General features: G+C 41.1%; 2 protein-coding genes across 6 annotated transcripts; one reads left to right on the top strand and one right to left on the bottom strand.

Annotated features, from left to right (window-relative positions):
- Window positions 1-1,947: 1,947 nt before the first annotated feature.
- LOC117362041 lies at window positions 1,948-5,201 on the bottom strand. Of its 2 annotated transcripts, none has more exons than XM_033947774.1 (2): window positions 4,160-5,201; window positions 1,948-4,041 (listed from the first exon to the last, which is right to left on the bottom strand). In XM_033947774.1, the coding sequence occupies exons 1-2, from the start codon at window positions 4,334-4,336 to the stop codon at window positions 2,281-2,283; spliced, it is 1,938 nt and encodes a 645-aa protein (XP_033803665.1). In that variant the 5' UTR covers window positions 4,337-5,201; the 3' UTR covers window positions 1,948-2,280. The 2 variants fall into 2 exon arrangements, with proteins under 2 accessions (XP_033803665.1, XP_033803666.1); XM_033947775.1 differs by having other exon boundaries at window positions 4,914-5,201.
- A 241-nt stretch (window positions 5,202-5,442) lies between these two features.
- Window positions 5,443-13,122, top strand: CHAMP1 (chromosome alignment maintaining phosphoprotein 1). Of its 4 annotated transcripts, XM_033950308.1 has the most exons (3): window positions 5,666-5,679; window positions 10,103-10,224; window positions 10,331-13,122. In XM_033950308.1, the coding sequence occupies exon 3, from the start codon at window positions 10,402-10,404 to the stop codon at window positions 13,018-13,020; it is 2,619 nt and encodes an 872-aa protein (XP_033806199.1). In that variant the 5' UTR covers window positions 5,666-5,679; window positions 10,103-10,224; window positions 10,331-10,401; the 3' UTR covers window positions 13,021-13,122. The 4 variants fall into 4 exon arrangements, with proteins under 4 accessions (XP_033806198.1, XP_033806199.1, XP_033806200.1 ...); XM_033950307.1 differs by lacking the exon at window positions 10,103-10,224 and having other exon boundaries at window positions 5,443-5,679; XM_033950309.1 differs by lacking the exons at window positions 5,666-5,679; window positions 10,103-10,224 and adding an exon at window positions 5,759-5,885.
- The last annotated feature ends 180 nt before the right edge of the window (window positions 13,123-13,302 follow it).

The following is a 13,302-nucleotide window of genomic DNA, read 5'->3' as shown; positions in this document are numbered from 1 at the left end:
CAGACAGGTGGATCCTCATACCAGCCGGCTGGCAGGCCTGCCTCCGTCCAAATGAGGTGGGCTCACCCCTCTCCTGCCCATCCCACAGGAGCCTAGGGCCTGATTGGCCCAGGCGCCTATCAAGATTGGGCTGGAGACCCACTCTAGTCATGCTAAGATTTTTTTTTTTTTTTTTTATAACTGTCTCTTAGCTTCTAAGTTTGTGGTTGAACCAATTATGGCACAGGTGCCCTCTCTTTAGGCACAGCAGTACTTGAGTACCCCAGATACTGTGAAAACATCCTCACTGTGGGTAGGAGTGGATGGGGACATTTCTATTGAGTTTAGCACCTCCAATCTTTCAAATGTTGGGTCCTATGGTTAGGGTTACCATACATCCTCCTTCTGACCACAGAAATTACAATAGGAAAAAAAATAAACTACTACCAATGCTAACAGTTAAGTTGTAACAAATCTGTAATCGATAACCAACAGCCACAAAACCTGTATTAATAATAAACTCCCATATGAACATAAGAATAGCCTTACTGGGTCAGACCAATTGTCCATCAAGCTCAGTAGCCTATTCTCACGGTGGCAAATCCAGGTCACCAGTACCTGGCCAAAACCCAAAGACTGCAACATTCCATACTACCGATCCAGGGCAAGCAGAGGCTTCCCCCATGTCTTAATAGCAGACTATGGACTTTTCCTCCAGAAATTTGCCCAAACCTTTCTTAAAACCAGCTACACTATCCACTCTTACCACAACCTCTGGCAACACGTTCCAGAGCTTAACTATTCTCTGAGTGAAAAAAATATTTCCTCCTATTGGTTTTAAAAGTATTTCCATGCAATTTCATTAAGTGTCCCCTAGTCTTTGCAATTTTTGACAGTGAAAAATTGATCCACTTGTACCCATTCTACTCCACTCAGAATTTTGTAGACTTCAATCATGTCTCTCTGAATTACTTAATCATTGCACATGTCACACTGCCCTGACTTGGTGATCCCAAGCCAATTGCAAAGAAGGAATGAGAAAGACATTACTGTATCGGGCTTGACTCTTATTTTGGTCTCTTGTTGAATATTCTGAGCACATTTTTTTACACTATGTAGTGAGGGGGGTTTATTATTAATACAAGTTTTGTGGCTGTGGGTTATCGATTACAGATATGGTAACTGACCATGCCATTAAAAAACAATTTTTTTAAAATTACCAATAACGTTTGTGCGTGGATATTAGAGAGACGCCTAAGTCCAAGCGCCCTCCAACACCTACCTGAAAAGTAGGCATAGTTGGAGCGGAGAATAGATGTGGTAAATTTAAGTATCATTAGGCAGGCGAGTTAGACACCTGTAAATTAGACCAGGTAAAACCTAACCTAATATACCAGTGCCTACCTCAATGATGCCTAGCAATGCCTAAGTCCCCTAGGTACTGCTAGGCGTGATTCTATAAAGGATGCCTAGCAATGGATTGACAACCGCACAGACCGAAGCCTGCAAGTTAGACGTCATTTATAGAATCAAGACCCAATATTATTAGAAAAGGGACAAAACTTTACATTAGTACAGCTGTTCCGCAATCCCTGACCTCAGCAGACAAACAACAGAGCTCCCACTGGCACTCCCAACCAGTGCAAAAGTACTGGATGCCCTAGGCAAACCTTCAGTCTTTCGATATCAGGATCTGTTGTTTTTTATTTGACTATAGTTACTACATGCTGGCTCTCCACCACCCATCCCAAAGATAGTACCCTAGACTACTGCCTAGCAGAGTTGTGCTAATTACTCTTCAAAAGTAATTACAGTTACTGTTTATCAGCTTAAAAGTAGTTAAAGTAAATAAATTACTCATTACAGTTACTGGCTTAGAATAACTAATTACTTTTCCTCTACCAATACCACATCCAAGAATATTAATAGTTAAAATATTTTTGTACACATGAATGCAGCAGTTTTATTTCAATCAAATAAACACAGTTTAATAAAAAAGACTTGAAATCGAGGGAATAAGTAATAATTAACATATGTGATGGACGTAACACTATAAGAGAATAAAAAATAGACAATTCCTGGTCTCTGAAGCTTTTGCAACACACCGATGTGATGGACACAAGACTGCAGAAGGATGCATTAGTAGACAATCACTACTCCCTATAGCTTTACTACAAAGCATAAGGGACAGATGCAACACTGCATTAGGATACATAATTGACAGAGACTAGCTATTGTCTATACGGAAGTGCTTCAATCAAATAAACACAGTTTAATAAAAACAGATTGGAAATCAAGTAATTAACAATTAACAAAAGTTTTGTTTGCTCTTAGCAACAGCAGCATTTCAAAATGGTCATCGTCAAGATGGCTGCGTCTAGGTATCAACACTTGCCCACCAGCACCAAAAAGTCTTTCTACTGGAGCACTTGAAGGGATTGCAGTGTTATGTTTAATGAAAATCTCTTTAACTAATGGAAATGTTTTTAAACAGTCCAATGATTTGTCATTGCTATTTAAATAAAGTTCTAATTGCTGGTGTACGCTTCCGACATAATTATCATTTCCACTGTCACTGCTTCCAAATGAAAAAAAATCCTCTTGATCATCTAATACTACAACTGATTTGGTAGTTTTCTCCACTTCATCTTGAGTGGCTGATAACTGCATCATATGATTCTTCAGAAGATTTCTAGCTTTCTCCTTTATGTGTTCTTCCATGCACCATCTCAGGCGAAACTGTGGCAAACTTACTGCAGCAAGGATCAATTCTTCAGATTCAAATGAGGAGGCAAAGTGTGTCTCAATCCCCTTTAAAATTGCATCTGCTAACGGATTTGCTAGCTTCAAGTCATGCCTAATGCTTTGTAATCTATACTTGAGAGATACTATAGTCGGTAGGAGAAATCCTATGTAGCAATTCTTCTCACCCTGCAATATATCCAAGGCATTAGCAACAGGCTTCATGACCATGCAGTACTCTCCAAGAAAATTAATCTCTATTTGTGGAAAGACTGGCAGTTTTAATTTCTCACAAACAGTTTGAAGTCCGCTTTCACATGTTACAGATAGAAGGCGCACCTTGTCTACTGCCTCATATTGGGAATTCCACCGGGTGTCTTTGGGCACAATTAGACAAGTGTGAAGTTCATCCCAAATAATTTCTGAAGCCTCAACATTTCTGTTTACTATACTCCAGAGTGCTGAACATTTAGCCATGGTGCTACAATAAATTTTCTTATAGGAAAGAGTAGACATTGCCTTGGAGGCATCCTGAGAAGCAATCAAATTTAGAGTGTGTGAAGCACTTGGCTTATGAGCTGGCAAAGAATACTCTAATTTATCTACATTTCTACTATCCATCTGCATTGCATTTTGCATATCAGTAAATTCAACATCTTCATTTTCTTCATATCCATCATTGTTCAAAGATTTGCCAGGTTTTACAACAGGTGAACTTTCTGGATCACCATAAAGTCTGAATGCCTTTATAAAGTTGGAGCCATTGTCAGTGATAATCATCTGAACTTTGTCATTAATTCCAAAGTTTGCATGAATCTGTTCAAGAACAGATACAATAGCATCACAAGTGTGTCGTCCATTAAATCTTGTACATCTAAGAGCGGCAGATTTTCGCACCAAAGACATCTCATCAATCCAGTGCACAGTTGTACCAAAGAAACTGCGATTGTGAGTGCTCCATATGTCAGCAGTTGTGCAAAAATAACGAACAGATGTAAAATGTGCAGCAAGGTTGTTACACATCACACTGTATCGTTTCTCAATGGTAGATACCAGAGACCTCCTGCTTAAGACTGCTTTACTGGGCTGTAAGCTTTGAATCAATTTTATAAATGCTGGCTGTTCAACAACATTCAAAGATTGCATATCTTCTATGATGAAGTCAGTTATCAAAGCATCCACCTTTCTTTGTGTCAATACAAAAACGCGGTTGCTGCATGAAGCACTTTCATTAGATATACAAATTTTCTTGGTTCGGAGGTTTAATTCCTCAGCTGAAGTGTCCGCTTTTCTTTTCCAGGGAGCTGAAGGGTGCATTTTCTATAAACACAAAAATGATTATTGAATTTACTAAGATGGAAATCATTAGAAAAAGATAGCACAGAAACATAAAATCTTTAAGTAGTTAAAAAGAGATATATAGAAGTAGCTACCATACCTCAAGATGCTTCTTAAGATTTGAAGTACTGTTCATAGCGGTGCTGAGCACTTTTGGTGTAGGTAAGCACAATTTGCATTGCACATATATATTCTTATTTATGTGACTCTTAAACTCAAAAAACTCCTTTAAATACCAGGCTTCAAAAGCAGGTTTGAGAGACATCAATTCACTCATTGTAATTATTTTTTCCTTCTAACTCAATCGAACTCAAAATGAAAAGGAAGCACTAAATCAATCAGAACAGAGATAGTTCAGCTGTTTCTCTCCTCCTTGTACTACAGTAATGAGCATGTGGAAAATCTTAGGACAGGACCACTGTGACAAGTTTTTCTAGACAAGATTCATTTGCCTGTAACTGGATATGATGATGATTACTCTGAAAATGGGATGTGGGACTGCTCTGGGTTCAGCAGGCTTGTGCTCCCAGAATTCAGTGACAGTTCCCAAGCATGTACTCTAGGCAGACTGTCTGCTAGCAAAAGGTATTCCCCATGGGGGTGAGACTTCTCTAGTCTTGCCTAATGGTTGGACCTACCCTGCATGCAGCTTCCCAGAGGAAAGATGCAGAACCCCAAAAGGGCATAGGGTACACTCTAAGAATGTGAGTTGAAAACTCGTCCCGGCTATTAAAACAGCAAAGAAGGGCTCATGTTTCTCTTCCCCAGCTAGTTATTTTTTCACACTGAAAAATGGAACAGTGTGAGCTTTTACAAAAAGGCAGATAAGCAAATCTTGATCACCAGTGTAATACCTCCAATGGTCTTCTTAGTTTTTCCACTTTTGTAGTGTGTATTTCGTAAAAAGCCCAATCTTGCACTTTCAAATACATACTTAACCAACTAAACCCATCTATAAAACAAATCTATATACCAAAAAGAATACCCAGCCTTCTTTAATTTTTTTTTGTTGTTGTTGTTGAAAGATCTAAAGTCAGCAATTACTTATGTAGAAAAGGCAGTTTATCCTAACACCTATCTCTAAACTCTCCGTTTTAAATGCCTGGTAGCAGTCTCCATGAAGTGAAGAGAGAACGATCACTGCAAAGCTCTAAAATGCACAAAAAAAACACCCCGAAGTGCTGACGTCAGAGTGAGGCTTGGAACACACTGATAAAAAAGACCATTGGAGCAACAGAAAGAGGGATTGAAAACAGTAAGAGAAACTATTGGAGCACTAGAGTGAGGCTTGGAACACACTGAAAAAAAAGACCATTAGAGCAATAGAATGAGGGTTGGAAAATACTAAGAGAAACTATTGGATCACCAGAATGAGGCTTGAAATCGACCTGAACACCAGGCTGATGTTTGAAACAATAGTGATTAATACCCAAAATAACCGCATGCACTGAAAGTCAGTATTCCCAAAAGTAGCCCAATTTGGCTGGAACAGGCAACACTTGCATGCGCTGTAGCATCGGCTGCCAAACCGGAAGTGGTATACTTTCGAGGCTGTAACGTTACTGTTTTGATACGCATGCGTGTGAAGACGAAGGCTATCTTCACTCTAGGCTCTTTCAGGTAAAGGTGGAAGGTGAATAATTATAGTAATCATCGTTTTATTACTAAGATCGATGCCTCGTCTGCTTATAAGGTTTTGGAATAGAACAGAGAAGATGGTGGAGCTAGGGCACAGGAGAAAATTGTGTGCTGAAGAAGAGTCTTTGGAAAACGGGTGTGAGAGAGGAAGGCTGAGTTTCCGCGCGTGGGAGAAGATAAATGCAAACGTAAAGGATCATGCGGGCGAGCTGTGTGAGGCAGAAGTGCACGTGGGGGAGCGAGAGAGGGATAGTGTTGGACAGGTCTAATCGTTTAGAACTACAGGGAGGGGTTCTATATAAAATTGAAAGTGGCTAAAGGCATTTTTCTGATTTAGCTGCAGTAAGTCTCTGTCATTTGCATTTCCAAGGAGTATATTTTGTATCGGGGAACTGGGGAGGGCTAGTGTGCTAAATGGCTGGAGAGGGGTGCAATTAAAAGCAAGGAAGGGGGCTAGATGGGTAATAGTCAGAGGAATGTGTATGGAGGAGGAGTGATGTTAGCACATGGGACTAGGGAGATGAGTAGTTTTGTAGATAAATATGGGGGAGAAGTGTACTACAATAGACACGGGTGGGGGGCAATTGTATAACTGGGTGCCTCCATTTAGGTACTCCAGAGACACCTAGTGAGAGTCTGTTCTATAATGGCGTCCAGACATAATCTGGTATCGGTGCCCCTTACATTTTCCAGGGGTGCTGAAATGTTTTGAGCCCAACCAGGAAGAGAAAGACATGGATATAGTTCTGAAACAATGTCAAACAACATAGAATTTCATTTTGCAAATTGGCACTTAATTAAATAAGATAACACTTTTCAGCTAATGATTTTAGGAAGTTGGTTGGTTAGGCTGAGAACTTTTCAGCACATTTTTATACATGCCTGCAGTTACACCAGCCAGCATAATTACAGGCACTTAAATGTGGCAACAATGTGACTAACTTAAAGTACAGTGGTACTTCGGAATCCAAACACCCCAGAACTCGAACAACTTGGAATCTGAACTTTTTTTTTCTTAAATTTTGCCCTGGAATCCAAACGAACTGCAAGTGTTGCTCAGCCCAAAGCTTCCCCTCTGATGCAGCTTTCTGTTTCTTCCTGAAAGGGAAGCACTGCTTGCAGTTCCCGTTGCTGATAGAAACATAGAAAGGCAGAAAAGGGCTACAGCCCATCAAGTCTGCCCACTCTACTGACCCACCCCATTAAGTCTGAGTGCTGCTCGACCCACGTAGGGATCCCACTGGATGTCCCATTTATTCTTAAAGTCGAGCACGCTTGTGGCCTTGATTACCTGCGTCGGAAGTTTGTTCCAGTGATCTACCACTCTTTCTGTGAAGAAATACTTCCTGATGTCACCTCTAAATTTCCCTCCCCTGAGTTTGAGCGGGTGCCCCCTTGTGACCGAGGGTCCCTTGGGAAGGAATATATCGTTTTCTACCTCGACACGACCTGTGACGTACTTAAAAGTCTCAATCATGTCACCCCTTTCCCTGCGCTCCTCTAGAGAGTACAGCTGCAATTTGCCCAGTCTTTCCTCGTATGAGAGACCCTTGAGTCCAGAGACCTTCCTAGTGGCCATTCGCTGGACCGACTCAGCTCGAAGCACATCTTTACGGTAATGTGGCCTCCAGAATTGCACACAGTACTCTAGATGAGGTCTCACCATGGTTCTATACAGTGGCATTATGACTTCAGGTTTGCGGCTGACGAAGCTTCTATTGATACATCCCATCATTTGCCTCGCCTTGGATGAGGCCTTCTCCACTTGTTTGGCAGCCTTCATGTCTGCACTGATGATCACTCCCAAGTCCCGTTCCTCTGAAGTCCTAGCTAGTGTTTCTCCATTCAAGGTGTATGTTCTGCATGGATTTCTGCTGCCGAGATGCATGACCTTACACTTCTTAGCGTTGAAGCCCAGCTGCCATGTCGTGGACCATTTTTCCAACTTGATCAGATCCTGCGTCATACCATCCGTGGGATTGCTTCCACCCACTATATTACACAGTTTGGCGTCGTCGGCGAACAGCGCTACTTTACCCTGAAGCCCTCGGGTCAAGTCCCTTATGAATATGTTAAAAAGGGATGGTCCCAGGACTGAGCCCTGCGGCACACCGCTAGTCACCTCCGATGTCTCAGAGAGGGTGCCATTGACCACCACTTTCTGAAGTCTTCCACTCAGCCAATCGTTGACCCACGCCGTTAGTTTCTCACCTAACCCCATCGATTTCATCTTGTTTAATAGTCTACGATGTGGGACACTGTCAAAAGCTTTACTGAAATCCAAGTATACTATATCCAGAGACTCTCCCGAGTCCAGCTTTCCTGTCACCCAATCAAAGAAGCTGATGAGATTGGACTGGCATGATCTCGCTGCCTATGCCGGTGGGGGACCCGATCTCGCTGCCTGTGCCGGTGGGGGACCCGATCTCGCTGCCTGTGCCGGTGGGGGACCCGATCTCGCTGCCTGTGCCGGTGGGGGACCCGATCTCGCTGCCTGTGCCGGTGGGGGACCCGATCTCGCTGCCTATGCTGGTGGGGGACCCGATCTCGCTGCCTATGCCGGTAGAGGACCCGATCTCGCTGCCTATGCCGGTGGGGGACCCAATCTCGCTGCTGTGCCGGTGGGGGACCCGATCTCGCTGCCTATGCCAGTAGGGGACCCAATCTTGCTGAGTTTGTGAGACCAAGGAACGGATTCATCCAGTTTCTATTATTTTCAATGGGAAAAATTGTCTTGGAACTTGAACATTTTGGAACTCGAACGGAGTTCTGGAATGGATTAAGTTTGGATTCCAAGGTACCACTGTATTTTGTAAGTTTCCAGAAAATAAGGGAGTCTTGTCTGTGTATACGCCCCCTTGCTTTTATGCACTATGCTACTTATACCTGCTATTACAGAATAGTGCTTAGTTAAGTGTGGATTGTGTAAAACCACAAGGACAAGCAAGCAGTACAGTAGAATCCCAATTAACTAGTACTCGACCAACTATCAAAAAAAAAAAAAAATCATCTCCTGCGCTGACCCAACAACCCCCCCTCCCAACAACCCCCTTCTTCACCTCCACCCAACAACAAAAATCATCTCCCACATTGACCCAACAACCTCCTTCTAGTCCCCGAAGCAGCAGCTGCAGCTTCTGACAAACCCACTTCCTCCAGATCCTGAAGTAGCAGCACTTTAGGCTGTTTGCAGCCAGCCCTGGCTTGCAGCTTCGGGAGAGGTGCAGGTAAGATATACCAGGGGGATGGACCAAAGATGTGTGTGGGGGGGAGGAAGGGTGAAGGGCAGGAGAGATGGATGAACGCTGGACCTATAAATAGAGGGTGGAGAGAGAAAGTGACCCAGAATGAAAGGAAGGTGGGAAGGGAAGAACAGATGATGGACCTACAAGTGACTCAGACCAGAAAGAGGAGGTGGGAAGGGAGGCAAAACTATTTTTGTAGTAACGGTCAAGCAACCAGAAACTATAGTTCTCAAATGCCTGACAATTTTTTCCATTCAAGTCACATTAGCTGTAGTTGAGAATCCTGCAGATGGAAGGCAAATATAGACTCTGTGTTATCGGGCACCCGTGGGGATTGGTAGATGCTAGATAATGGAAGATTATATAAAGTGTGTAAAGGAGGGTAGAAGAAATATGTTATAAAAAGTAAGACTGCACTTTAATCTTGGTTAACTCTGTAATTAATGCATTTAATCATTAATCGTGATTTAAAGAATTAATTACATTGTAACATCTTATCTCCTCCAAACATTCTCTCTACTCCCAACTCCTGTCTTTGGTACAATTCAACATCTTTCCCCCATTTGCAATTTAATATCACATCCCCCCCCCCCCCGCAGTCTACTTTAAAAGTGATTGTCTGTTAATCCTCATCAGCTGGCAAAATTTTTGTCTCGTGCTACTAGCCGTATCTCATGCACATCTTGAGTCAACCAGACAATCTGCTTTCCTTTTCAGTGCACCCTCTCTGTGGAATATACTTCCCTTTCCTTTGAGATCTGAGATTTCATACCAGAAATTTAGTCACACTCAAAATGCATTTCTTTTTGCCTGCTTTTCCTGACTCTCAGACCTAATGGAGTATGTGGGGGGGGGGCGGAAACAGGTTCACCAGCCTAGCATGTCTTGTCCTGTTTGTCTGTCTGGACCTTTACTTACCAACTTTTCTGTTAATGGAGTTACATTCTGTGTTCTAATTTTGTTTTCTTTTGTAAACCACTTTGTTACTTTTTTGTGAATAGTGTTATATCAAACTCGAAGAAGTATAAACATTTGTTTTGAGCCTAATTGAGATATAAGAAGGTGACCCTATAGCTCCATATCAATGGAACATGCCAAGTTAGTCCCGGCTTTACTCCCATTCTCTCTGTGACTTTGTAGTTTTTTTCTTTAATCTGCAGCATCCTAGAAATCTTTGAGTACAAATCCATGAGTACAAGTCAACCAAGTCCATGGTTGCAAAGGAAGTAAAATAGGGACTACTTCAGTATGGCTCTATTTGACATGGAGCTGTAATGCTACTGTAAGTAAACATTTTAAGTAATGAAGAAGAATAAGAATATATATTTCAAGAATGGTCCTATGTGATTATTTTGTTATTAAATAATGCATTTCTTTATATGTTGCAGGAATTCTGAACTTTGTATTGTAGAAGAGAGCCAAGTGTGCTGCTGATATCTTTTTCATTGACTGGGCGAAGATGGAAGTTATCCAAAAGTTACCTGGAACTTCAAAGCCATTAGAATGTACACACTGTAGTTTCAGAGGCAGCGACTATGAAAATGTTCAGATACACATGGGCACCATCCATCCAGAATTCTGTGACGACATGGACATGGCTGGCTTAGGAAATCTTATCTTCTATCAAAAAAGTGCAAAGCTGTTTCATTGCTACAAATGTTTCTTTACCAGCAAGATATTTTGCAATGTATATTATCATATACTAGCCCATCATACAGTACCAGAAAAATGGGAGAATAATCAGAAAAATGATTTTGAAACGGGTTTAGAGTCCAAGAATAGAGACTCTGAAGACATGGAGCATTCTGCAGAGAAAAGTGAGGATGAAAAGTCTATGGAGGATGATGAGCAAGAAGAAGAGAAACCAAGCATAACAGAGAAACATGAAAAAACCAAACCTAAGTCTTCACAAGATAAAATGGAAATAAGCCAGGAAAGTATTTCTACTTTCAATAGCAGTATTGAAAAGAATGATGGAGAGTCACTGGATACAGAGGGCAACAAATTGAATAGTGATCAGGAACAGTTGGAATTTGAGTCTAATGATGACAGCTGTCATTCAGACATCAAAGAAAATGTTAATACTTCTCAATCAAAAGATGTAGTTGGCTTTTCACAAGATATGCCTTCTGTTCAATTAAGCAATATGCTAGAGCTTTCAGAAGACAAACCATTTACAGTAGAATCATCTGATGGTGATACTCCAGGTCTCTCAAAAAATATACCAGAATTCTCAGATGACAATGAGATGATTGCTCCATCAAAAGATGTGCCAGAATTTTCAGATGATGAAGAAACTCCTGTTGTGTCAAAAGATATGTCAGACTTTTCAGATGAAGAAATTCCTTCTGTATCAAAAGATGTACCAGAGTTTTCAGATGAGGAAACCCCTCCTGTACCAAAAGATATGCAGGATTATTCAGATGTTGGTGAGACTCCTGCTTTATCAAAAGACCTGCCGGATTATTTGGAGGAAGAGGATACTTCTGCTCCCTCTAAAGACCTGCCAGAGTATTCAGAGGAGGAAGAGGACACCCCTGTTCCCTCTAAAGAACCACAAGGATATTCAAAAGAGGACACTCATGCCCCCCCTAAAGAACTACAAGGATATTCAGGAGAGGAGGACACTCGTGCCCCCCCTAAAGAACCACAAGGATATTCAGGAGAGGAGGACACTCATGCTTCCCCTAAAGAACCACAAGGCTATTCAGAAGAGGAGGACACTCATGCTTCCCCTAAAGAGCCACAAGAATATTCAGAAGAGGAGGACACTCATGCTTCCCCTAAAGAGCCACAAGAATATTCAGAAGAGGAGGACTCTCATGATTCCCCTAAAGAACCACAAGAATATTCAGAAGAGAAAGACACTCCTGCTCCCTCTAAAGAGTTGCCAGAGTATTCAGAAGAGGACGACACCCCTGCTCTGTCTAAAGACTTGCAAGAATATTCAGATGATGAAGAGACTTCTGTTCTGTCAAAAGACAACACAGAGTTTTCAGAAGATGAAAATAATCCTGCTCCATCAAATGACAATATGGAGTTTTCAGAAGAGGAAAAAGATCTTGAACCTTCAAAAGATGATATGGAATTTTCAGAATATAAAGAGACTCTTGCTCAATCAAAAGACAATATGGAGTTTTCAGAAGATGAGGGGGATCTTAGGCCTTCCAAAGATAATATGGAATTTTCTGAATACAGGACGACTCATGTACTATCAAAGGATGTTATGGAGTTTTCAGAAGATGAAGAAACTCCTGCTCAATCAAAATACACAATGGAGTTCTCAGAAGATGATGACATTTCTGCTCTGTCAAAAGATATAATGCAGTTTTCTGATGGTGAGGAGACCCTCGCACAGTCAAAAGAGATATCAGATTTTTCAGATGACACAAGCTCTACTCGATTAAAGGACAAACTGCAGTTCTCAGAAGATATGACTCCATGCTCCAAAAGCTTATCGGAAGTATCAAATCCTGATGTAACACCTAGATCAAAAGATGTTCCTGAGTTTTCAGAAGAAGAAGCTACCCCTGTTAAATCAAAGGATATTACTGACTTTTCAGAAAATGAAACTACTCCTACTAGGTTTAAGGATGCACCCGAGTTTTCAGAAGATGAAGATATTGCTCAAGCAGAAGACCAAGTGGAAACTTCAGAAGATAATTTAACTTCTGGTCAATCAAAAGATATATCTGAGATTTCAGAAGATAAAGAAACTTTAAGCAAGGAAGAGGAAATGTTAAAGTACTTGCGGCGTGGTAAAGGAAGATATTATTGTAAAATGTGTGATATTCGTCCTTTGAAGAAAGGTGCTGTTATGCATCATTTAGTTAACAAACATAATATCCCCAGTCCATATGAATGTAAAGAATGTGGAAAGAATTTTGTTTTGGAAAACATTCTTAAACTCCACCTTGCTGCTCATACTAAAGGTTTGTTCAAATGTGATCGTTGTGGTTTCCAGACAAATCACCCTAGAGGTTTTAAGAAACACCAATTCCACTGTATGAATCGACACAATGAAGAAGCAACTAAAAAGCTTTTAGACTTTCAAGAAGACACTGCGGAACAAAACTGATACAAATAAGTAATATTACTTAGTTGTGTTGTATTGATATGTCATGCTAAACTTGTGAAGTGCTCAGCTGTTAGTTAAGCTTTGAAGATTATTTTTCAGGAATATGTTTAGTTTTTGCCAATTTTTTTAAAATGACTTACCAACTGCAAAGTATTTTGCAAACAGCTAAAGACATTTGGTTTCAAAAATCTGTTGTTCAATATGTGCTATATGGGAAAGTTAATGCTGTAATATCCTGGAGATAGCCTGACTTCTTTTATTAATGTAAACTGTGCTGAACTC

Source organism: Geotrypetes seraphini, chromosome 6, assembly GCF_902459505.1.
Source record: "Geotrypetes seraphini chromosome 6, aGeoSer1.1, whole genome shotgun sequence".
Classification (NCBI taxonomy): domain Eukaryota; kingdom Metazoa; phylum Chordata; class Amphibia; order Gymnophiona; family Dermophiidae; genus Geotrypetes; species Geotrypetes seraphini.
The sequence above is the reverse complement of the archived record's forward strand: the minus strand, read 5'-3'. Positions and strand labels throughout refer to the sequence as shown.

Excerpts from the sequence above, each read along its gene's own strand:
- CHAMP1 (XM_033950307.1), top strand. The coding sequence starts at position 10,402 with ATGGAAGTTATCCAAAAGTTACCTGGAACTTCAAAGCCATTAGAATGT.
- LOC117362041 (XM_033947774.1), bottom strand. The coding sequence starts at position 4,336 with ATGAGTGAATTGATGTCTCTCAAACCTGCTTTTGAAGCCTGGTATTTA. Across the intron at positions 4,042-4,159 it reads ATCTTAAGAAGCATCTTGAG|AAAATGCACCCTTCAGCTCC; the intron begins GTATGGTAGCTA and ends TTGTGTTTATAG.